At 36.5% G+C, this 27,053-nt stretch overlaps 1 protein-coding gene across 2 annotated transcripts in view; it reads right to left on the reverse strand.

The window, feature by feature from the left end:
* gbe1b (glucan (1,4-alpha-), branching enzyme 1b) overlaps positions 1 to 27,053 on the reverse strand; it is a 116,068-nt gene that overhangs the window by 35,287 nt on the left and 53,728 nt on the right. For both annotated transcript variants that reach the window (XM_028044699.1, XM_028044700.1), the window contains 3 exons: positions 22,874 to 22,984; positions 22,614 to 22,785; positions 3,522 to 3,706 (listed from right to left, as the gene is read on the reverse strand). In XM_028044699.1, the coding sequence (XP_027900500.1) occupies positions 3,522 to 3,706; positions 22,614 to 22,785; positions 22,874 to 22,984 (468 nt within the window). The remainder of the gene's footprint in view (positions 1 to 3,521; positions 3,707 to 22,613; positions 22,786 to 22,873; positions 22,985 to 27,053) is intronic.

Raw genomic sequence — 27,053 nt, forward strand, 5'->3', positions numbered from 1 at the left:
GTTTGACTTAGTCTTTCCTTTCCACTCGCGCCACATGTTTACTGAGGGATTGCTGGATGTTTAGTCACTCAGTGTAATTCTTCATCCTCTACTGTGTTTCCATTAACCGTAAAATTGTGGCAACATGCCAATTTTTTAAAAAAGTAACGTTTTTTGACCAAGAGTTTTTGCTCCAGGATAATGTGCTTTTTCAGCCATATTAAGCAATTTTTCAAGCAATTTTTCACATCACACGAGTCATGTGATCAACAGCGGGACGTTACTAAAAATTACTCCTCATGAAAAATAATGCCAAAGTTGACAGGAAGTAATATCAGGTGTATGGTTTGTTTTTGTTTTTTCAGACAGTGCAGCTTACGCCACCAGAGTACTCACAGCATGGCGCAGTTCATAAAAAGTTGTGCTATTCAAACGTGTTGAATCTCTTCTCTAAAATCAGCTACTACAATTTCCTCAAAATACCGCATATGTATCCTCTCCTAAGTATAACGGGTCTGTCGCACCAAAACCTGAATAAGACGCCAACGTCTCCCCTGATGCTGATAGATAATGAGTGCTACCGCCACGGCTAAAATATCAATATTTCAAGTAACTGTTTACATTCGCCACTGCCATGATTTTTAATGACTTATCACGTGAACAAGCTTATTCACATGAGTTTAATTTAATTTCTTACTTAATGGAAACACAATTGCAAAATTGTGTATTTTTGACAATAGAAGAATATAGACATAGATCTGTGCACATTTCTAATTGAAATCCATACTGCTGCCATATGCTTCCTTGTAGTAAATATACAAAGTAATTGGTTGGGTTTGCTTACATAGATAAATGCTTGCTAATTTAAATTCTAAACTGACCACTCTGTATTACATGTGGTGCCTTGAAATGACATTTGTTGTGAAATGTTCCCCAAATATTTGTTCCCAATTCCAGCTGAATGGAATTGGGGAAGAGGGTAGTAACCTGCCAGGCAGAGAGAGAGAAAAAAAGGAAAAACTTGCATTTTGCTAAGTTCCTAAAAAAATCCAATGAAGGATTTCTGGTAAAACATCTGATTAAAGGAACTTTCTCAATACCTGATAGAAAAATGCAATAGTATTAGAACATCAATGTTTTCAAAAACATTTTTTGTACAACAGGATAACAGAAAGAGGTCAATGTCTACTACAGAGTAAGGTTAAGTTTACAGGGCCAATAATCAAAAAACTATTCAGCTATGCTCAGATTTTAACAAGAAATTATTACAAACAGGTTAAAGTAATCAAGGAAAATCTTCCAGTTCTCAGCATACTTCACTAAACTTTCTTATAGGAGTCTCTGAAATGCCTGGCTCTAATTTCCAGGTCATTTCTGAAGAAACCAATGGCCCTACTCTTTGTTCCGCTACAATATGTCTTTAGCACCAGCTGTGTCTGCTCTGCTTCCCTCTGTTTAGCAACAATAGTAAATATCGCATCTGCAGTTAAGTTTTCCACAGCCCAATAACCCTGCTGGGCATTAAAAACAGCTTAGGGGTCGACATTAAATTGAACTAAATTTACTTTGATTTGCAGTTTGATTTGGAAAACTGCCCCGCTGTTTGAAGAATCAACAGGAATTTCTTTTTCACTGCCTTTAGTCGGCTGAGGTGTCAATAAAATGACTAGGAGACATTTTGCTTGTGATGTACGACCCTGCTCTCCCCCAGATCCCGGAGCTTCATACACAAAAGCACCTAAAGGCAATTACAGTCACACACTGTTACTATATAATTTGGCAATTATTTTACACGTGACTTATTTTACAGATGGTGACGTCTTAAAGGTGTATTGTGGAGCTGTCAATTACCGAACCATTTTACACTAAAAACACATAAAGAGCCAAGAAAAACAGCCTCCAGTGTGTAGCAGGTCAGCATTCGTGCCAATGATATTTGTCTTCTTTGCCAGGAGCGTCCTCTGGGAACAGCATTTCATATCACTCTCCCAAAAGGCTCCTTTTCCTCTCCCTCACATCCAAAGCTCCGTCTCATTTACTTCCATGGCATGTAAGAAGATGCACTGTTTAATGTTAGAGCAAAATTCAGAAATAATTCCTCTGATCTAAGCATGCGTGTAATTATGCTGTGGGATATTTCTCAGATTCTGCTGCTTTTAATCCATCTGCAGGTCAGCATGAGACATCAAAAGGTGGATTTTGTTTTGAGAACCGTTTCCGAGGGATATTAGGGGTGTTTTGTTTTCCAGTCTCATCTAAGACCTGTTAGTTATGATTTTCATCAGTTTTATTCCTTTATTTATCTTCACACTACTTCAAGAATTAAACCTTTCTTCTCTCGCAATTATAGGTAAAGATAGGAGTTCGAAAATGCAAATGCAATCCATTACTGCTCAAGAACACAAGAAGATGCAAGAAGAAACAAGTCATTTTACAAAACAAGCTCCATTTTTTAAGCTTTTATTTCTGCATGCTATCTGAAGAATACATGTGTTTGGGAACAAATGTTTAACAGACTTAATCTCTAAATAGAATTTAAGTCTTTTAATTTGTTTTGTGTGTCACTAAAGGGGGAAAATCATTACATGTTATTACCAAACAATCTAAAAATATTCAAAGTAAATCACAATCAGATTTTTTTATTGGTGTTTTTTAAAACATAATTTTAAGAAACTTTTTGGACACAGAGCTACAAATCTCTAAACTAAAAGGTAATACTATACATGACTGATGATATTTTAGGTGGAATCATAAAGTCCCATTGACACTGAAAAAAAAAAGTTTACTTACAAGAAATATCTAATGGTACAAATGTTTGAGATTAAAAAAATAATTGGTGAAAATGGCGAGGTTGTCTTCTCCCACCACAATCAGTCTTTGTTCACTAAAATTGTTTTGTTGCAGGATTTTGAAATAACTGGAACCATATCTTCAAAAGAAGGAATAATCCAAAGCTAACAAGGACACAACAAAGTGAACGCTTTATGATTCTTCCAAAAAAAAAAAAAACCCTCCTAGGTATTGTGGTCAACACTTAATTATGTGGAGAAAGTAAGACTTTCAGCTACTTCCATTCACTGCAAAGCTCGCTAATACAAAGCATTCAAAGTATGCAGCCACTAAAAGAAATAGGAAAACGGATCAATGCCAGTCAGAACCAGAGCAGAAATTACCAGAATTCTGCTATATATATGAAATTTTTTCATGCAAATGAATGTCACAAGCAGACATTTAATACTGGGGCAAATAATAGCCTGACTGGATTTTCCAAAGGGTGTTTTAAACAACTGGACAGGGTGAGAGTCTGTCAAATCCAAGTAAGTAGTTTCACACTTGTCTTTCTTCTCATCACTGAAAACTCAACCATGTTAATATCCATCTTTTGAATTAATGTTAAAGCACTGATGCCTGTGTTTCGTGTTTTGTACGCATCACTCAACAGGGTTCAGATGCCTTTCTTTATTTCATAATATTTTTCAAATTCTGATTTTATTATTTAACCCTGCACAAAATTTCAAAAGGTCAGTGTGTGTTGTCCTTACAGGTTGAGCCGCCAGCCAGCCGTACTTGTCTTCGGTGCGGTTCATGTCCCGGTCAAAGGCGTAGAGCTGACAGTAGCGGAGATGATCCATATCCAGCAGGTTAAACTGCCGCCGGGCGTAGTGGTAGCTCTGATTGTTGCCTTCTCTGGGGAAATCCAGCCACTCAGGATGGCCAAACTCATTTCCTGCAACACAGAGAGTGTTATTAAAGAGCGCACGTAATGAAGGGAAAGGCGAGTTGGCTCGGAATTAGCATACTCTCGTGTCATGCTTTATGAGGTTCTTTTTCCTCTGAGGTTTTGTGAAATTTTAACAAGAGCGAAATAAAAAAAGGATGAGATCAAACACACAAAAGTGGCAGAGAGTTTTTGACCTTTTTATCACCCCCAGAGGTTAACACTTCCCATAAAAAACAGTAAAAAATGTGACAGTCTTGCTGCAACTTTAGATCTTGTCCTTACTTGGCCCAAACTTAAAAGGAAAACTACAAAAAGCAGAAACATTTAATTAGAGTTACTGTAGATTTACCAACCAAAACCTATCCTATCTATATGTTGTAATAAATTGAGATATTTTTGCATAGCTGAATAAAGTTCCAAGTCTGTGTTGCAAATTAGGAGATACCCTAAGGAACACTGCTGTTTAAGTTAAAACTACCGGCACAAATAAATAAAAATTGACTCCAGAATACAGCTCTGAGTTAATTCAAAGAAACTTAAGAAAACTTTTACATTTTCTACCACTTCCCATGAGTTCATTGGTTTTTCTAAAAATCTGGTAATTAGGAGAAAAGGAAAGCTAAGCATGTGAATAAAACCTTCAGGAACGGTTTCATTATTTCATAAATCTAGATGCACACTGCGAAGGTATGCGAAACTATCCTGTCATGCGAAGAGATGAGATAATGAATCCGTCAGTGAATGTCATGAAACATCATAAAACATTGGTCGGGATAATTGAATTCCCAGTAGAGGAAGAAACAGACAATAGACGGAGGAGGATGCAACCACAGTAAATAAATAAATGAAAATGAAATAAGAAAAACACAGTAATCGGATGGAGTGGAACTGACGGGTACTGACAGCAAATTCTAATGAAAAACATTATGAAGGTGTTAAAGAAGTGGCAAACAATAAAAAAAAAAAATTAAAAATGGACTGCCGACAGAACAAGCGCGCTCTGCAGCAGTCGTCTCGAAATTAGGGCAGCGAAATTGTGAAGAAGGAGAGACAGACGTGAGGAGGAGTAGAGAGTAAGGAGGGAAGGAGAAAGGAGAGAGAGACGTTTTTTGTGACATGTGCATGAATAAAAAGCCTCCCACACAACCTGAACGTGGAGTTACACCTCAACTAAAGCATCTAAAATCTAGACTTCTTCCTTCCACTCTCTCCACCAGATGATTGTGTTCATCATATAGTCTGGCATTCCTGTGAATATTTAACATGAAATAGACGAAAAGACCTCTGCACCCTATAAATAAATAAGCAATTTTTCCTGATGCCTAGACATTTTATTTAAGAGGAAAAAATGGAGACAAAATTATTTAACAGCAAAAAAAAATACTTTATTAAAACTGTTGTAGGAAGATAAAGAAGAGTATGGAATAATTATGTATGCCATCTCAACATGAACTTACTTCCCAGGAAACATTTTTATATAGTTTGTACACAGTTTGTACATTTATTTATTTGTACTACTTATTTGCAAATTTTTTTTAGAACTTGAATATTTTATTTAATAACTATACAGTCTTATTTCTTAGTATTTGTCATCAGAGATGGGTGATAAGAAATAAGAAATTTTAATTATGTAAAATGTTCTGTTTTTATACAGGGATCTTAAAAAACATACAATAAAAAAACTTTGCAAGCTGTTTTAGGCAACTGTTTGGGTGTAGCTGCGTGTCACTACAGTCACTGTCCCACAAACACAAATAAAACAGACATTTTGAAATGCGCTTCTTTGGAACACCAGTTACAAAGAGAGAATTAACTTTGTTGTCTACATTCCACCAAGTAAAAGCATCGTCACAATAAATTCAAACAGTAATCACGATGATGAAAATGTTCATGACAACAACAAATGACACGATAAACACCCATCCATATTCGCTGTTGTCCATTATATTTTACCTTTGTGTGAATCTACAAGCTTCCTTTTGATAGTCACTTTGCTGCTGATACACCTGAATTTCCCCACTGAGTGAGAATAAAGGATATTTCTATTCTATTGCAACATTGCATATTCTTTCCCTCCAACCATCCATAATGCATTAGCTTTAGTTGATGGTAACCTTGTGTTCTTTTGTTCATGTGTGCAAGTCTTATTTTGTTAAGCATTAGAGTTAAAATGCTTAGGTAGTTCAAAACAGACATGTTTCTTTTCCATTTTTTAGAATAACTATTTTATATTTCAATCCTTATTTTTTTCTAACATACAACTCTGGTCATTTTTCATGCCAACCATATAGATGCCACAGCTGATTTAGTTCTGCAGGACTCCAGTTTTGCCATAGATCAGCACACATGTGAAGCATACAGCATAACAAATCTGATTTTATTATTTCAATCTGATAAATAAGGGCCACATGTTAATTCAAATGTAAAGTCAAAACTCAACTGGCCTTTCCTGCTTTCCCGCCAACAGAAAAGCACAATTATTTTTTCTTTGTAATGATCACAGTGTTGTAGAACAGAATTTTAATCAAAACTACTGGAGAGTCAGCAACTTTCGTGACTTTCCTACAATCAAACTATGCGGTGCACTCTTAACGTTTGGACTCGCACCAAACCATGTATTGCACTTGTTAGTAAATCAATACGTAAATAGGTGGTAATTGTTATGGGACCTGGTCAAAGTTGTTTCTGCAGAATGAAGAAGCCCCACTCAATATACGGCTGTCGGTAATTACAGTTGGGCTCTAAAAAGAAAAACAACTACGTCAAAATATATAGATTCTACAAACAAAGTGAGTATTATACCATTTTCTCTTATTGCATCAACACAAATTTAGTGAGCTAAGAGAATCCAGTGGGATTTTCCCCCCTTAGTTATGAATAAGTGTGGTCATTTCTGTGCCCATCAGATTCATGTCTCGTGTGTTCTCACAGTATCTGGTAGGAAGGATGCTCTTAATAATAATCACCTGTTCCCACAGCTGAAACGGCATATTTGCAGACATAACGACACACTTTTGCTGTCTGATATCAAGTCGGATTTAAGTTTTGCTATTTTAGGTCAGTTACGATAAATGTATTTGTTCGTGGTGGCACAGCAGCGCAGTTGTTAGCATGAATACAGTACATAATAGGCTGTGTGGCAAGATGTCTTAGCATGCCTCACCTGCTTTGTTTGTCACAGTTCAAGCTGTTTAAATCTTTTACAAATCTTTGCTCCTACTGTGTTGTTATTGGAAGTCTTTATGCGGACATCTGTAATACATACAATTATAGTAATTTCACGATGACTTTCATCCATCTCTCATTTGAAAGGCATGGTCTCTTGTCTTTTCCATTTTGGAGAGAGGCTAAGGGAAATGGGTCATTTACATTTTTATCGTCAAGGGAAGCAATAAGTAATGGATTAGAAAGAGGTTCCTAGAAATTATAATCAACTTTAAATTACAAAAAAAGGAGTTGAATTTATTTTATAGAAATTGTTAGTGATTCCAATAACTACGGCCCTTGTAATTATTCAGGACATAGAGATGTTACTGCAAAAAAATATTTTATTTGAAGACTTTTACACCTTTGTACCAAAGATGTCAATAAAAAAAATGTGCTGTAATTGGAGCTATACAGCAAGTTATTACATGCACATATTAAGGCACAACTTAGTAATTGCAGTGACTGCAGAAATAGTACAAGGAAAAGAGAAATACCAAATAAAAGCTTTATGCATGTTATGGCATGTTTTTGAGAACCCAAAATCAAAGAGCCATCATTGAAGTCTTCGTTTTCAGACCAAAGTACACTTTTTCTGCTCACTAGTCAAACCAATATTCCATCCAACAAAAACATTCAAAATTGTTTCGCAGCAATGTATTTTCAACTGAGCAGATTGAACTGAGTGCTGATATGCACGGCTTGATCTTCGCTGCCCCTGCAATATATATTTGGAACAACTTTGAGTTATATGGAAATGACAGTGCTGTAGATTGCGCTGTGACAGACAAGCCCAGGCAGTGGAGGAAATTGTCGCAGGCCAGTGGTGCAACAGGCATATCTGTGCTGCACAAGGTACATCAGGAGGTTGGAGATGGAGACTTAATATGTGAAAGTTTTACAAAATTGATCTACTGGACGGCTGATATGGCCACTGCATTTTGGCCACAGCAAGCACAGCCCTCACCTGACTGTGCCATTTCAGAATGAAAAATCAGTTTAGTGTAGTTTGCTGGTTTTCTTGTAAACAAGTCCCTGGTTTCACTTACATCCAAATACAATAGATATGATGTTGCAACAGTATTTTTCAAAATAAGGGGAAATATGTGTTCTCTCAAAATCCAATTTGCTCACCATAGTTTCCATACTCGCTTCTCACCTTTAGAAAAGTAGAAGCGCAGGTGGTCAAAAAAGTTTAAAATCTTAAAGAACGATGATTGGTGCACAATCATCAAGAAAATTACATATCTGAAACAAGCACAATTTCTGGCACAATCTTTCAAGAAATTTGAAAGTAATGCATACTTTCATAACTTCCCATAATGGCAATAGTCAGGGTTTCATTGGTTGCATACCAATGGTGCAAAAATGCTGCTGCTCCATTTAAAAAAAAAAACTGGAACAAGTAAACCTGAACACATTTCTCCAGCCTTGGCTTTGTTTCACTTCACTGGCTTCCGAGTTCATTTCAGAATCCATTTTATAATTCTTCCATTAGTTTTTAAGTCTTTAAATAATTTTCCTCCTTCTTATCTATCTGAACTGCTGCATCCATATATACTTTCTCACTCCCTCGTGTCAGTAAAGCAGTTGCTTTTAACCGTTCCAAAGGCAAACTTAGAGGTGACAAAGCTTTTGCTGTGGGAGTACCAAAATTGAACAACGCTTTGCCTGTCAGCCTGGCAGCTTCTCTTGTTTTTTAAATCTTGTTTAAAAACACATTTTACTCCCTGACTTTCAACCCAGTGTTAGATGCCTACTCTGACCTCATAGTTTTTACATTTGTACTTGCTTTATTTGTTTTTGATATTTCTTTTTTTTTATAGCATTTGTGCACCTCTTGTTCTTTGGCCTCTGTTAGCCTTTTATGTTTAGCTTTGTTGTTTTATTATTGCACTTTGGTCAGCCTTGCTGTTATTTGAAATTGCATTATGAATCACATAGCATGATATGTAATCTTTTGGCATTGTTGTGAGTGAAGAAAGGTCAAACTCCATTCAGATTTATTCCAGTTCTGAATGGACAATTAATGTTACAGCAAGTATATACGTATAATTTTTTAATACAGTTACCATCTGCACTGTTATCTGATCTTATCATGAAAACTACAGTTAAATCTGGGAGGCTCATGTAGGTTTGTTGTGTGACTATGTGTCCAACTTCAAGCAACAAAGCTTTGGCTGCATGTAAATTGTTGTGGTATAGCATAGAAAAACAAAAACAAAATTCTGAAGTAACTGGGTGATTTAGCTTTAGCTAAATTTCTTCTTCTTTGTCTGTTTTGATAAATTACATGTCATTCTGAAGCTCTGACATGTCCTAATATGATTCTAGCTGAACTGCTCACTGCTGCAGTTATAATAAACATTGCCTTTTGATTTTAACATTATTCCTCTAATTACTGGGTTACTTTTTTGTTATTTAAAAATTTATTGAATTTTTATTGAGCATTAAAGCTGCAGTATGCAACTTTTATAAAACTGTTTTTTATATATATATATTTCTTGAAACTGTCACCATGTCATGATAGCATGGCATGAGACACATAATCTGTGAAAAAAATTCAACTCCTCTGCCTTCTCCCTGTGCTAACTAGAAACGACCAATCAGAGCCAGGAGGAGGGTTTAGAGCTGTCAGTCACCTGTCAGTGTGTCGTTGCTATTTCATGTTATGAATCCTCAGGCTAGTTATTATGGCCAATGATGAAGACGGCAGGTAAACTGTCTTCCTGTAAAGGTAAGTTGTTTCTCCGCCATTTGCACATTTAGCAGTGAGAACATGAGGTAGATACATAGTGCTAAGACCCTCCTTCTGGCTCTGATTGGTTGTTTTTGCTTGTCTTGGCAAACCAGGAGCAGTGGATTTCTTCAGACGACAATAGTAGCTCAGGGAGGAGGTGGAGCCGATTGATCTTTTCACAGATCATCTATTTCATATCATGCTACCATGGCAAGGTGACAGTTTTAACAACAGTAATTTAATAAAAGTTACATACTGCACCTTTGAAATAAAATAACATCACAGACTGAACAAAGAAGCATATGCACACCATACATTCACAGCTGAATATAAAAAATTGTCAAATTCATTAGTCCATATAAATGTTAACCTGCTCGCCTCTTTACAGTACTTGTCTGAGTGGATAACCTTTCATTGGTTACCAACAGATGAGAAATCAAGATGAATGTGGCATGTATATTTGAAACAGATGCTGAAATCTTGTTTTATTTGGTCCTTCTACTTTGTCTGAAAAAAGCATTATTGCAAAAGCCAACTCAGAGAAGAAATGTCGCCTTCTGAAAAGAGCGTTCCTGCAAGCATATCCAGAATAATTATAGGTTTCAGAAATGAGTAACAGTTATGTTTTACGATCTGTGATAATTCATGTGTACATGATGTCCTGGTCTTTTCATCCCTGACCACATTCTCAACATACAGAAACAGAAAAATTACTATTTAAAAATAGTCAAATACACAATTTGTAGGCCCTCAGTAACTGTAAAGCACAGAAAAGACCACATCAATAATAAGCTAAATTACATTTTGCTGTCGTTCTATGCGCGTAACAGTGGAGTTAATGAAGCAGCAAAATATGCTGGTAAATGCAATATTTAATTTCTTTAGAGCATTCTCTTAATCTTTGAAAGATGAAGGTCCAGCTATGATTATATATTCTAATCTAAAATGTTGTGTAACGACACTGGTCCACGAGTAGCAAGCACAATTCACACAAAGCATCATGTGTAACATGAGAAGGGCTATAAATAAAAGTTGATATTTTCCCCCTAATCTACTGTTCATAATCCATAGAAATAGTCATTGGCAGTGGACCAGGATTTAGTCCAGGATGTTTCTGTCACATCCTTACATTTTTTTTCTGCTTTATTTATTAAAAGTTAATCCAGTGATAAGATGATGGATGGGGCCAGGGAACGTTTCAATCTCTTCAGTTTTTCACATTCTAGCTCAATATCATCTAACCACTTCTTCTCAAGTTCCATGTTCGGATTGTATTTGTCACATTTGGCATAAAATGTTTTAAACATCTTTTTATGCAGAACAAAGCTGCATCATTTGACCAGATGTCCATAATGTCCCTATTACCAAAACCTGTTTACACACACAGTTGTGACATTTTATTTAAGCCCAACTTCCTGGAACCATATCAATCATTACCCGTTTCTCTCCTCAAATCAATTTCTGTTACCCCAGTTAGAATAATCTCATTTTACATTTGGAGAAGTAAACACTCTTGAGCATCAAGATTGTGATCACAGTAGACAAAGACAAAGTAACTTCTCCTTCTATTACAGAGCTAAATTTATTTTAAATTAAGAAACATGAATCAACGTATCCATATAAAGTAGACATCTCAATAGATTTGATTTCTGTGTAAAGAACACAAGAAACTAGTCTGCTTTCCTCTCTTCAAGTTGGAGAACTAGATTTAGACAATACCACTCTGTTTACTTTGCATGATAACCTGAAAATGCAAGGAAAACTACATTCTTTAAAAAAAACAACTACTTTTTCTCATCAAATAATGCCAGTCAAAGGAAGCATTGTTTTCTATGGGCTGAGAAGGCTTTTACATACACTGAAACACAAAGAGAGGCGTAGAATAATGTTTTCAAGCTCTGTTCTAGATTCTCCACTCGAAGTAATACATTAAAAATGAAGTATACGATCACCTCAGGGAACTCTGCTAGAAAAAATACACTCAGATGTCAAACATCAATATGAGGTGTTTAATGCATATTTCATAACTTTACTGCATCCTCTATCACACTGGCTTGTAAATATCTACAGTACGTTTGAGTTCCTACATTTCCCAGTATTACTTTCAGCATGCCCTAGGGGAAAGGGTCTCTGTGTTGCACTGAGTTGCACATGGTACATCTCGAAGTGAGAGCTACCACAAAGGCATTGTCCTTTTTTTATATAGAGAAGCAAGAATAAAATGGATCAGTTCTGTGGTGTGTAGCTCAAACTACAAAAAAAAGCTATCACAAAGTGACTTTACATACCACTGATGAAACTCCAACCGAAACGCAAGGCACAAATGCATTACACAGGTATTCAAACATTTTCCATAGATATGAAGGCCATCTGGGGTCTATCCATTTGTGATGCAATTCAGAGCAACTTCTGAACATGAGGTCCTCTCAAAATTGCAAAATTATCAAAGATTATGTACTATTGAGAAATCTCTATAAAACATTACAGCCCTACAGGTCAAGGTAGGAAGAATGGTGCCCCTGCACCTACACAACTCATTTTACTGGGATTTCATTTATTGTCAGTGACTAATAGAAATGTGAATGTTTTATTTGTCCAGTTAAATAGTTAAAGTACAATTCAACAGATGGCTAACACATACATTACTTAATGGTATCTAAATATTACCCTGCAGACTTTGTATTGTAGCAAAGCTATTTCTCTACAAATACTGGCTGAATTGGCATGCAGTGTGCTGCAGGTGTTTATTTACCCGTGAGAGGAAATTTGATGCCACCATTATCTGGGCCAAAACTTTTTCCCCCCCTCTTGACCTGTAAATGTACTGACATTCTCATCTGTTTTCATAATGCACACATGCACTAAGATACCTGGAAAGGTTTCAGAAGGATTATATCTGGTTGAGGTACACAATACACAGCTCAGTGAAGCAATTTTACAGGTGATCAGACCAGGAAATAATGCAATCATACAGCTGGAACAAGAATGTTGATTAGTGCATCTTCCATCAGTACATATGAAGTCAAGATACTGCCATATAGGCCAAATTTAACAATCATTAACAATGAGTTTTTTCAAAAATTTATCTCAATAGTTAAAAAAAATGTATTAAGTTAAGTTAGAGTCTAAGTGGTGAATCTTCAAAGTCAAGTATTCTTATTTTTACTGTGCGAGTATAAGTCAAATCAAATTTTTAGAACATGTCTAAATCAAGTTTTCAGCCTTTGTTTTGGACCCAAGTGCGACTCAGGTTCAAATCTCAGACTTGCATCTTAAAAATCACTTAAACCATTTTTTCGACTGCCGTTCAAACTGAAGTAATATCAAAGATAAAATAAATATAAGGAAGTCTTAATGAAAATAACTGAAACTGCAGTTTATGTCACCTGCTGGAAAGACCTGACCTGAAACATGGATCAGCAAACAATAAAATCTCACTGAATATTCACAATGAATATTTTTTGCAGTAACTGTGGAAATAAATAATGGGTTGGTTTTTGCATAGTGCTGCATTTCAAAGTATTAAACTGCTGCATGAGGGATTTTCCTTTAATTAGTTAGTAGCGGTCCTTGTCATATCAATTTTTTTCTGCCATAACAGGAAAAAGGAAGCCAGATATACACAACACACACAAATTCAGGAAGAAAAACAAAAAGGTTTAAGACAGAAAATAATTCTCTTAGCAAAAAACACAAAGCTAAGGTATAGGCCAGAGCTCTGATAAGCAACTCTTTAAAAAGCTACACTTCATTAACAGCACATGTACACAGAGTTCTTTCATCCGTTTCAATTTTCAGATGTTGTACTTCCTAAAGTCTAGCCAAGATGATTGCTTTGCTTCAGAAGTTGATACGGCAACCCATGGAAGCCTTTGACTCCTTTTTTGATTTCAGCTTTAAAGAACTACATCTGACACACCTCCAATCATTTCCCTCTTCGCTACAATAACACGGCACAGTTCCTCCCATCTGCCTGCATTAATCACCGTAATAATCACCTTCGTCTGCCTGCCCAGAGCAGAAATAAAGCAGACAGTGTATTATACTGTCCAGGAAGAAGCTGTGATGGATTCTCACCCTGATGTACACATAAATAAAGCCAACATTAGATATTACTAGCATTGCCACCAGACATATAACACCAGGTGTTTTAGTGTGATATAAAATGATTGTTTGTGATCATTAAAATATCATTCTAGCTTTGTTGCAGCTTCCCAAAACAAATAAGTGTAAGTCTGTTATTGCTCAGTAGAATTTTGCTATCAGTTTTATTGTCTTTTCAAGCAAACCTGAGGAATTGTTTCAATCTTTATCTGACAGCTCATGTTCTTGTCAAAGTACTAAGTATGGATTTAGTTTGGAGCTTATCTACAAAGAACTTAAGTAAACGAAAGTGTGTCTTTGTTTGTACTAAAACATCTTTTGGGACAAACATCAACCTAGAATCATCTGACAACTGCAGGGGAGATACGGATAGACATTAAGATTGGGCAGCATTTATTCACAGGGTTAAGATCCCATTTAAGTAAACATGTCTAATTCAAATTTAAGAACATGGAGCTTTGTGTACATAGGCAGCACTTTGTGGTAGCAAGCATTTAGGCTTTCCCGAATGACAGGAAGTATAGTTTTTGATGAGGGAATGATATTGCAACATGACATAAAGCTCAAAAAGTCAATTTTACTTAATAACTCCCTCTAAGCCAAAGTTAAGAGTTGCCTTCAATTAAAATGAACTGGAACATCATTAATTTTTGTCTGCATTCCAACTTTTAAATACTTGTCTTCATTATGTCAATGATCTGTAATTCTTTTTGGTTTTGTTGTTTTATATTTTCATCATATAAACCACTTTGAGTTGTCTTGTTCCTGAAATGTGCTATGCAAATAAACATGCCTTGCTATGTTGTGCCTAACATTTTCCATTGTAACTTTAAAATACCCCAAACGTAACACAGCATTACAAAAGTAAACTGTTCATTAGAATTTCTGGCAGTTTCTATTGAAAATAGAAGCTGAAAGTGCATTAGTATCTCTTTTTGTGAAAATGTTTATCATTCCCAAATCAATGCTCAAATTTTCAAGACAAACTGAATAGAACATTTATAAACTCAGTCTTTCAACAGCTTACTACTCTCATCTTACTTCAAAATAAAAGTCTCACAGACAGGATGTAAAGCATATAGCACTCCTTTATATGCAGTGTCTGGAGTATTTGCTTCTTCTTTACTTGACAAAATGAACTACTGAGATTAGCTGAATAATATGAATTGTCAGGGCAAATATCACTTTGACAGTGACAAGTATTGCAGTGTTAATACCTTATTAGCCCCCTAGTTAATAATACTCTAAAACGACCTCTATAAATGAACAACTGAAAACTGCCTTAAGGAATTTTTTTTCAAACAAATTAAAATTTGCAAAATAGACCTGTTGGGCAATAATGCTAATTAGATTTTTTTTTTGTTAGTTTCAATAAGAATCAAAAATAATTATGCCATTACAGGTAGAACCAGTTATGCCTCCACATAGTTATGTCAGACAGCATTTCAGCTGGCACGTCCCATTACTTGTCTGCACAGCCCTGCATCAGTTAACCGCCTGACAGTGACACAGTCCCCTCAGTAATTAGCAGCACAAGAAGGAGCCAAGGATCAATGTGTTTTCCATTGGAGGGATTCTGGCAAAGGAAGATCAATGAGGGGATGAGAGGGCAAGAGTCACAACAGGTTTTAGATGCAGTGCAAAACAACAACAAAAAAAGAAGCTACAGATGTTATACTCAGATTATTAGGAATTGTTCTAGATTTATCTCATGGTATTATGATAATGTCTCTTCCACTCCCAGTTTGCACATTAAAAAACTGTTCCTGGTTAAACAGCAGAGGCGGGACGGGCACACTCATCCGAATCCCCAAGCAAGCAAGAATAGTCAGCTCTAAGAGGGATTATACATTTGAAATGTATGAGAAAGAAGTGCTGGTTTTCAATTCACTCTTCAAGGCTGCAATATAATGGCTGCCTGTTGCACTGTAGTCCTCTGTGAATGCAAAGAGGTGGGAGAAGTTTCAGCTCAGAGACTTAGACTGTAAATCTGCAAGGTTATCTTAAGTCTCCGTGAGCCCTGAAAGTCAGGAAGTGAGAGCACTTTCATTTTGTCCCTGCTGATGTAATGATAAACCCACTGAAGCATTTCATTAGCGCCACGCCATTTGGTGCTTTAATGTCATTGACGCTCCAACATCTTTTACTGTATCCATCCAGCAGCACACAGAATGTGAACACCCCCTGTGTCCTCTTGCTCTGTGGTGTTTGCTAGTGGTCATGAGTAAATGAATGGTTTTTCTAGGCTATGCACTTCAAATTGATTTGCTAGCTCAAACAATTTGCTCTTGCTTAGCACAGGCTAAATGACTCCGCCATTATTGATCCAGTGACATGGCAAGTCATCTCAGATTTACTTGATTTTCTTATGTTTTTTCTCCTAAAGTATTTTCCCCAAACACTCTCACAATGGCCTAAACTTGGAAACATTTCAAGAGCCACTTTAAGCATATTTTAACTCTTCAGTTCTCTGATTTAATACTGTTCACGATGAAATACCTATAGCCTTACTTTAATAGGATAGTAACATTATATTTGTGAGTCAGAATTCATTTTAATTCGAAAAATTTAAATTATTTGGTCTGGTTGTACATCTTTACACTTTGATAGAATATACATCAGTTCTAGACAGTGCTTTAATTAATTCGGAAAAAAGTGCGAGTATTTCTCTTAATGTCATACAAATATGGAATAGAAACGTTTGAGATATATTTATATAGATCTGTCTATTAATCTGTAGAGCAATACTTTTCTTGTACAGAAATTACAAAGAACAAAGCTAGTTTTTAATCAAACCCACGAGTCAAATTCAAAGTGTTTAAGAGTTACTTGTTCATAGCTTCATGGCGTTAACATTGACATGAAAAATAACAGAAAAAATATATTTCTTTAAAACACAAAGAAGTGACAAATCCTTTGTTATTATTGTGGTCTGTGAAAATGTATTTTTCTCAGTATTATGTCTGGCCTCAACCAGCCCATGGCACGTTAGCAATATCATCTTACCCATTATGTAAATATATATATATATATATATATATATATCCATTTATCTATCTAGATTGACGGATAGATGACAGAACACTACTTTGTGTTTACTTGGATGTTTGAGCTTTCACAGTTGTACCATAATTGTTTTGTGTTTGGGTTTTTGACTTTCGGTTTGATTGTTTCTTATGGATGATTAATGCTTCACAGTTTCCTAATTCTTTCTTTGAGGTCTATTTCATAGCTAATTGTTGTGTTTCCCTCCCTGAATATTTATTTCCCTCTCATGATGTTCTGTGTTTCATTTCAGTTCTCTCTTACCATGTTTTGTTCAGTCCCATATATTAATCATTACTGAATAGGTCTTGCCATATATGTTTATTCTTTTTTTATTTAGTTTTAGTTTGTTCTTGAATTTTGTACTTTGTGTTAGCATACTTTATTATATCCTCTTTAGTTTCTCTCCTGTTATTAGTCTGCCTCCCGTTTCTATTGTATTCACGCTCACCAGTAATAATCACTTGTGTCATTCACCCGTCTCATCATCCCCATGTTTCACCAGGTCTACCAATCATATAAGCCCTTGATTTTCTACTATTGAGTGCTGGAGTCTCTGTTTTCATGCCCTGAATCACATCTACTTCTTTCTTCTGTTCCATGTCCCATTTTTTCCGTTTCTGAGTTTTGTAAGTCTTGTTTATCACATTTTTTGACAATACCTCCCATAAGATGCTGTCTGTAAAAGCCAAGACTGCTGGTGTCACATACAGGTTTTTTGCTGCTTGTGCAGGTGGAGCTGTAGGGGGGGTGAACATACTGCTGGGGAAACGCAGACCTGTTAACACCTGTTACAACACCGGAAAAAGTCCTGGTACACACCGGCCTCTGGAAAATAGTGAGGTAAAATTTTAAAGTGCTGGTAGTGTGTACCAGTGAATAATAGCACTAGTTCTAGATATTCTTAAAACTCAAACATTAGGAAATAGAAAAGAGTGAACCAAAATATTTTTGAAAAATGATCAACATTAATTTACTTAGGTTAATTCTGAAAATGCATCTTGTGCTTGCAAACTTACCAGACTGCCACCCAATCAAGAATCTTAAAAGCCCTGCTTGGCTGTAATTTGCCACAAACATGAGCCCAGTGTGTGACATTAACTAAAAAAAGCAATGGAAAGGCCAGTTAGGATAAATTTATGTTAAATAATTGTACATTTGTTTGCAAAATGGAATAATAGTGTAATGCAGGAATTAACACAGATGGTTTAAATGGTATGAATAAAAATAGCAGAAATATTTAGTTACTTCTCAGATTTAGGAAGGATCTCCACATGCTTTCATTCAAAGGGCCTTTCCCTTTGATTACATGTTAGTCAACATGTGAGTGCAAACCGTTCCACAGTCCCGAAAGGGTGGGGATGACATTTACTTCAAGAGTAGTTCAAGCCTCTAAAAGTTCTTTCCAACCTCTTAAGCAATCATTGTGCTTTTGAAATCATCTATGAAATGCACCTTTTAATATTGAGAGGGGTAACATTATGACTTTGTCAGGCTGAGGTGTCATTTTAAAAAGGACACTGTATCTATCATCAGATACAATCTTTGTAAATGCTACTAAATACATCTTTAAATGTAATTAAAGTTGTATAAGTTTGAGATTAGTTCAAATGGGTGCAACTTCATAGTTTGTTTTATAGAAATTCAGTGGACTTAATCAGATCATTGTCAAATAAACTTTGAAGGTATTCATCACTCATCCCTTCATCATTCTGAATCTGTAATGATTAACTGAAAATGAATGTGGCACAGAAATCCGTGGGGGAGTCAAAGCACCAAGAGAGCAGCAGAGAGTGCCTTTCAGCAACGCTTTTGCCAAAGAATCAGATATAATTACTTTCAACTGTTCTTCAGCAACCCACAAGGGGTCAATCCTCTGACATTCTAATCATTAAAAGCTGTCCAGTTAGAGCTATCCAAAGAGAAAAGCTGTTTTGATTGTGCTCTGTCCAAACCTCTCCAACACGTTCATCCAAGTAGCGGAAAATCTTACAGTAACACACACCACCAAGGGGAACAGAGACCTGTGCTGAAATCCAGGCAGGTAAAAATATCTGCCTGAACTAAAGAGTTCAGTTAAGACCAGGGAACCAAATCCTCTCGTGGATGGAAATAAATCTCCAATCTAGGGTCCATTTCTATTCAACACCATCTACACTAGTGTCCCTCCATAAAATCTAATGCAACATACTGCCTTCAGAAGTCAGACACAGCCAAAAATCCCATGGTTACTCTAGAGTAGAGTTTAGATTTATGACCAAAGTAAAATAAAAAAAAATATTCGAGATTGATAAAAATGTAAAATTGTTTACGTGATGATTGGGTCGGGCTAAGGTTTCTATGGTGCATTTAATAAGCCTACAATATATACAGCAAGGAGAAAACGACAATGCGCTGTATAAAGTTGTTATTTAATAGAGGATTTGGATACTTACTCAGTTAAAAGTCAGGTGCAGAAGTTCATTAGACTGTACAGGAATACAGCACTGCAGTAAATGCACAGTAAATGTGAACACAACTCCGCTCCTATCACTCACACACCCCAGGTAATTTTGCAATTTACTCACCCTGTAGCTACAAGCCAAAATGGAGACAAAATGGAGCTGGAAGGTCTTAACCAAAAGCTAAAAACTGTAGAAGTTACACTGCTGGATTTTGTCAGATAGAGATTGGACACAGAGCCTGCATGCCGGGTCTGGTTTTTTAGGCTTGATCTAAACTCTCCTCCAGAGGAGTATCCATGGAAGTTTTGTGCTTTACAAATGTTGCCATCATGCAAGAGTGGCAAAAAGAAAGACATTGTTTAATTGAGTGTTTCCCAGCAGGAAAATAACCATGAACAAAAGTTACAATGGAATGGTGACAGAAAGACCAGGTCCAAGTTCAAATCCAAATCTAATTCCCAGATGCGCCACATACAGAATAGGTAAACATTTCAATTTAAAGACTTATAGCATTACACACCACAAGATTTGCAGATTTAAAAGGAGCAAGAGTTGATTCTCCTAAGCATTGTCTCAAAGGGCCTACATACAAATGTTTGCCACACCTTTTTAAATGAGTATTTGCTAAAAACAGTGAATAATTTTTGTTCAACACAATTATGTTATAATTTGTGCTGGTCTATCACCTATGATCACCACCAAATTTAAAATTTGGTTAGTAATGAGACAAAATGTCAAGGAAAGTTCGAGGAGTGTGAATATTTTTGTAATGCATTCAAAGGTGCATTACAATTTACGTTAAATCTGAGTGTTTCAAAATCAAGGAACTGCATTCCTTTCAGTCAAGGTCAACTTCCCACGGTATGTAATTAATTATGACTTTATTATCTTTACCAGCAGGAGCAGATAAAGTCATGCTCTGGTTCAGATGATGAGTTGCAAATGAGGTGCATCTCAACAGTGACTGCAGAGTGGATCCATTTAGGGAATAAAAGCAATCTATCTGATTTTTGTCCCACAATTCACAAGCAGTTCAGGAAAGTGGGGTCAACTCAACTTCAAAGAGGTTCTTGTGATTCCAATCAGCTCTTCCACACACACATTTTATGAAAAGGAAACAACAAATTATACAAGTGAGCTCTTTGTGTTGCATTTTCTTTTAAATTATTATGGGACTGAATAAAATTCATGTTTTAAAAAGTGATGCAGCTAACCTTGAAATTAAACAACTAATGAAAAATACAAAAACAGTAATTAAAATACATTGCCCACAAAAAGAAGCATTCATATATACAATCTCCATATAAGCCGTTGAATTATTTATTTTAAAGAAATGTTTGTTTGCTCTTCCCTGTGCAGCAGCTTGTCTTAAACCGCCTGCTTGCCTGTAAAAGACAGGAGAGTAAATGTATTTTTCTATCTGTTCATTGAACACTTAGGGGAGCGTTGTGTCTGCCTGGGGGCAAATGCTCAAATGCAGCTGGATTACAGTGCATGACAGGGATCCAAAAGCATTTTCCTCGCCTGTTTCAATAGAGGAAAAAAGTGTGAGCTGCCATGTAATGACCTTGATCACCTCTTCGGCATTTTAATGTCACCTGAACAACACAAATATGTGCCCTGATTGTAAAACATGACCTAATTAGGGAGGGCGACATCAAAGTTCACTGCAGAATGACTCGTTTTGTCAGCTCACACAATGAATAAGACAAAATGCAATAACGGTGCAAACTTGAAATATTTACACCAGATGTATTCTAAAACTGATTAAGTGTTGTTCCTTCAATCTTCCTTTAATCTCGACGAAATAGTCTACAATAACACACCGAAAAAATGTTTTGGGTAATTTAGGAACGTATAAAACCCTTTAATTTTAAACATAATAGATTATATTAAGTATCAATGATTTCCACTGATCATCCTTGAGACGATCTTGCAAGTTGATTTAGGTTTAGTTGATTTAAATTCAGTCAACTGAACAGGATTTGGAACTGTTCAAACTTCCTGTGAAAGTTGGCATATCAGAATAAAAACTAAGCAATAAAGTCAAAGGAATTGTCTGTATACTTCCAGAATCTGATTGTATAAAAGCACAAATTGGGATAACGGTACAAAAAAGATGCAGCATCACTGTCCCAAAAGTTCCTCTTATCTCCATTACAAATAAATACAAAAGTATGGAAAAATAGGGATGCTCTGTAGATTAGAGAAGATTCATTTCTGAAGAAAAACAGACAATGTTCATTACCTGGTTGACACCAGTATTGCTGTTAATTATGGAGGCAGCAGCATCTTGCTTTGGTTTATCTTTAGTTCATTCATTAAAAAAATGTTGGACTAAAAAAAAATTTAAATGCTGCCCTTCAGTTTCTTTTAATTGGGTAAATGTGCTATGCAAATCCACTAGCCAGGTCTTTCCCTTCAGGACAATATTATTGGTGGTAAAGCAGTTCTTTTTTTGTGTGTTTTTTTCAATCTGTCAAATTATTTTTGCATTACAACATCTCTTAGATAAGAATATCAGCAGATGGCAGTAACTTGACCGTAACTGTGGCTGCAAAATTGTGCAATAGTTGCATTTCTAAACTTATTCAAAACTGAACAAATACCTTGATTTTTTATTTCAGTTTAAATTTTGGCTTCAATCGATCACAAAAAATAACATGAAGGAAAGACACTGAATAAGATTATTCAGACACAATTCATTCAACAAGTACTCCCTCATCTTATTCTTTAGGTGCATCAAAAATGTTATGTTTCTAAATTTAAAGAAATCATGTTAGTTAACTATTACTAAAAAGACAGATTAAGCATAGTGATTTTATATTTTAATTCTTAAATCAATCACCAACCAGCTCACAAACCTCAGATCAAAAAGTAAAAGAAAATAAATACAAGTAAGCCTTATTAATGCCAACAGATGCAGGAAATTTAAGCATCTATGCTACTGAAGCTTCACAGACAGTGGGATTATCGAGAGCGGAGCAGGTTGAGAAATTACTGTCTGCTGTAGAAAATGATGCGGGGAAGAGCCGTGCAGAGTAGAACTGTGCTGTAGCATGTAATGGGAAGCCACTAGTAAATGTGCATGTCAGACAAGCTATTATCATGCTGTGCACAGGAAGTGCTTTTTGAAATAAAAGTAATCAGGTCTCATTCTTTATAACATGGTGCAGCAAAAAAAATGAAAATAATTGTTTGTCTTATCAGTAGTTATTTTCCAGCATTTTTAATTGGACGTTGCCTCTATTTGCAGCGGTAATAAAAGACAAAATAAAAACATGGCACAAGTTGATATTTTTCATATATTTTGGCAAAAATTGCAACTTACACACCCCTGTAACTATAGATTCTCTGTGTTACAGTGATGACTCACCCATAAAGTTCAGGTATCCCTCTCCACCTAAGCCATGTGTGAGGAGGCGGATCATCTTATGCAGCTGCATTCCACGGTCGATGATGTGCGACATGGGAACCAGGGTACTCATATTGGTGTACATCTCTTTGTCCATTAGCCAGAAGGCCAAGGTCTTATCACCAACCAGGGCCTGAAAATGTGTGTGATATTTCATTATTCACAGCAGAAAAAGATGCTGACTACATGCAGTGTAAAGTGAGATAGAATTAAATGAGTACCTGGTCATGGCTTTCTGCATATGCAATGCACTTCTCTCCATACCGCCTGTTGGTCAGCGTGAAGACAATATTGCCTATGTCCCACTCTTCATCCTTTAACTCCTTCAGGATCTACACAATGACAGAGAGGGCTTATTGAAAAAGGGTATGATAGATGTATAGCTGAAAGATCTTTTCAGACTGACTGATGCCTTCAGCTCAGTATTTCAGTTCCGGCAGACTTTCTACCTTTCCCAAGTTTTCTCTGGGTTACACTTCTTACCAAGATCAATCTCTGTTTTGACATCTCTATATCCGCACTGTGAGTTATGTCTACCTATAAATGGTGGTAATGGAGTTTTTAATAACTGCACTACAGCCCATGGGTAGTAAGGCATCAGCTCTCCAAACCCAAGATGGGCAAGGTCAGAACCTCTCATCCAATGGAAGGATTCAACAATAAATCCAACCGGTGGCACTGCACTGGCAAGTCAACATGCTCGCTTACTGCCAATTGAGTCATTTCCAAAAGGTCAGGAGAAGACAAGAGGTCACGAAAGCATGCATTCAAGGCACGTCTTTCAAGATGGTATCACAATAAAGAATTTGTTCAAACGCTGTATACAAAAAGTATACAAAAGCAACAACAAAGTAACGGGGTGGGGAAAAAGATCATGTGAGCGCACCAAGAACAAAGATAATTCAATCAAGATGAGGAAGTCTGGAAACCCACAGAATCATTATCCATCCATCCATCCATCCATTTTCTGTTCACCCTTGTCCCTAATGGGGTCGGGAGGGTTGCTGGTGCCCATCTCCAGCTACGTTCCGGGCGAGAGGCGGGGTACACCCTGGACAGGTCGCCAGTCTGTCGCAGGGCAAGAATCATTATGAATATGAAAAAAAAGTCCTCCAAGAATCCTTGGCAATTGACATGCAGCTGTCTGAGAGGTGGGTGACTCGGCAAACCCATTTCAGAGACAGGCTGAAGTCTGCTCAGTGGAATTGGCAGTGGCAGCTGATTGACACGTCAGGAAACCTTTATATTACTCTACAGAGCCATAATCCTCTGAGTAAAGAGAGTAAATTGTGCCGATCAATATGTCTGAGATGAACTGACTGGTCCCCCTAAATAAAGGCAATACGCCTCTCTATATCACCATCTGTTCACATTCAATTTTCTTCACCTTTGCCTTGTGTGGCTATAGTCATTGCCATTGCCACCAAAGACATTTACTGGGGCAATTCTTTTTATACTTGCAACCGAATCTCAGCGGTTTTAACACCTTGAAGGGCTGACATGTTTTCAAATCCTAGAGCTACACACTTAGAAACTCTTTAAGATAAGATCAATATAAAATATCAACACTAAAATGTAAAAAACACAAACAATCCGACTATTTAAAAATAGGCAACTAATTGCTTGTTCTGTGTTTCTCTTCAAAGCAACCCTATACCAAATATTGTAATTCTTGAATTAGAATATACTAGCCAAGGACTGGCAGTTTTTGGGTTGACCAAAAAATTTAAAAATACCTTTTTCAAAAAGTGAATGAAGTAAGACTAGGTCTGGAAAACTGTGAATTATAGTTCCTACAGAAAAAAAATGGAAATGGCTAAAATCAATATCGGCAGTTGGCGAGTGTAGTTTTTCTGTTAGTGAGCCCATGATGGCTCTTGTATCATTGTGGTCTGTTTGATGTTGATTTTAGAATTTATGTTATGTATGACATTTTTTATTACTGTTTTATTGTCTTTTGGATTGTTGTATGTTATTAACAGCACATGGGGACATGCATCGCAAATTAGTTTGGCCTATAATTGTTATAGTGTCCATTGCAAATGGAACAAGTGAATTAATTTATTTATTGCAAAGTAACAATAAAGAAAGAACTACGAGATGTTTAATAAGCCATTTTAAATAAAATAAATTAGCTTATGTCATGCATTTTTGTTTAAAATTTCTGTGTTTGTATTGTTATAAAGTACATGATATTTCTACTCACAATGTGTGCTTCCTATACCAACACTGAATTATTAATATGTAGTTATACACAAAAACAAAATACACAAATGTAGTTTTAAAAAAACAAACATAACAACTGATAAAATTTTATGTCTCCTCAAGGCCTTTCTTGAACAAATGAATCTACCAGCAGTCCCCGAGAGATCATCAAGGCTGCCTCCACATCTACTTACAATCAGACATTTTACACTTCTTTATGAATCATTACAATTCAATTCAACCGCAAAAGTGGTCTGGGAGCAATTAATTTTGGAGTGGGACTGTCGGAGCAGAGACAGAAGTGAACGGGTTGATGACTTCCCTACCACCAGCTCACCCGCATCAGCCCCGGCCAGCCGAGCTTCCTGGCACCGCTGACACTCCACTTCATCAATGATAATGAGCAGTGCACAAATCTTACTTTACAAGCCTGCTGTCAGGAGCCAACCAGAGTGCCCAGATTAATTAGACAGAGCTAGAAATAAAATAATAAAATAAAAAAGTCTTGCCGTGCAGGATGAGGTCATTTTGCTGCCACTGGCATGCTGTGACTGATTTAAGAGGCTCTCACGCAAAGCTGGAAAGGATTTAATGGCGGAGAAAGGTTTAGCTTTTAGCCCCATTTTACATTCTTAGGTTGATCTGAACAGCAGTTTTTTTTCCCTATGCGGACATCTCATCATATAATACAAACACTGCCACTCCTATATTGTGAATGCTCAATGAGCTGTTATGCATTGACATCAAATCTCTACTGATTCTCTGCTTTTCAGCTCCCCTAAGCTAACCCGTCAACATTTATTACAACGTCATGAAGACAGTATTTACCCTCTTTGCTTGTTCGTTACATTTTGGTCAAACACTTTTAAATATAAGACTAAGATACTAAAAAATATTAAAAAAACAATTTTTTAGAAAAATAACTTCAGTCATAGAAGGGAAAATGCTATCCGCCGCTTATTGAATGAATGAATGGATGAATGAATGAATGAATGAATGAATATACTTTATTAAACACAGAGGGAAATTAAATTTTTTTTTATTAATTATTGGCTGGAAATGGTGTGTTGCAGAGTTTAAAAAAGAACAAATTATCTGTCCAAGCATGGAATGGACTCAACATGAGTTCTTCCCAGTCTTTTGACCTGCGGATGGGACACTTTTTTTTTTAACATTTAATTTTAATGTTTATAAATCTCCTATTTTAAGTTCAGTTCCTTGGACTAGAATCAAAAATAATCTTCCTCTTAACTTTAAAAGTTTCATCAGGAAAGCTGTGAAAAGTCATTTTTACTGGTTGGGCTACGTTAAAAAATAGATCAAAGAAAGCATGCACCGCTTCGTCCTCCAACACAAACATCCACATAACTTCACTGCTTAACAAAAGGTTTTGCCAACAGAAACATCGGTGGACTTTGCTCAACTAAAAAGGCCCACTTTGGGTCATGTCACAGATTCTGCTATAAAAAGCCTTGCCGAAAGCCCGTTAACACCACACACAGGTGGCCTCAAAGTGCAATTAAGCTGGACAAAACTGAAAAGCTGCTGCTGTTAAAAGCAGGCGTGCAGAGGGTGACACCAGCCGAGCAGGTCGGAGCGAAAGGCTGGCGATAAAGCCCGCGGCATGTTTACGTAAACAAGCCGAACTCCATCATTGCTCGCTGACAGCCTGAATTTTATTAAGTCATATTAATTGAAAGTGTTTCTGGCATGATGGACAGAGCGGAGTGACTCAGAGAAGAAATAGATTTTTTTTCTTTCCCTTTCCCTCCCCTGAAACTAATAAGGGAGAGCTGTTCAGACTGATATTTTCATTCAATTAAAATAAATGGAGGAACAGAAGGAAAAATTGAGACAATTGACTCGGAGGTCATTCAAGTTGAACAGCCGAGAGAAGCGGAGGGATGCCGGCGAATTCTCAGCATCAACCTCTCATCTCCTAGCCGCCACCATGGAGCCCTCTTTCTCCTCTGCCTCTAATTGTTTCAATTACATCTCAATCTATTGTAGCTTGAGGGAAGGGTGCTTGTTAAATTAGAGAGCTTTGTAACATTATCCATTAGGAGTGACAGCATTTTATGGTCATAATCAGATCGAATCATCCCAACTTGTGCCACTGCGCCTTATCTGGTCCTTCTCATTAGGACATCTTAATTTTTCACAGTCTGTTGGTCCTAACAGCCTTCTGCAGCCAGT

Source organism: Xiphophorus couchianus, chromosome 18 (assembly GCF_001444195.1).
Source record: "Xiphophorus couchianus chromosome 18, X_couchianus-1.0, whole genome shotgun sequence".
Lineage (NCBI taxonomy): Eukaryota > Metazoa > Chordata > Actinopteri > Cyprinodontiformes > Poeciliidae > Xiphophorus > Xiphophorus couchianus.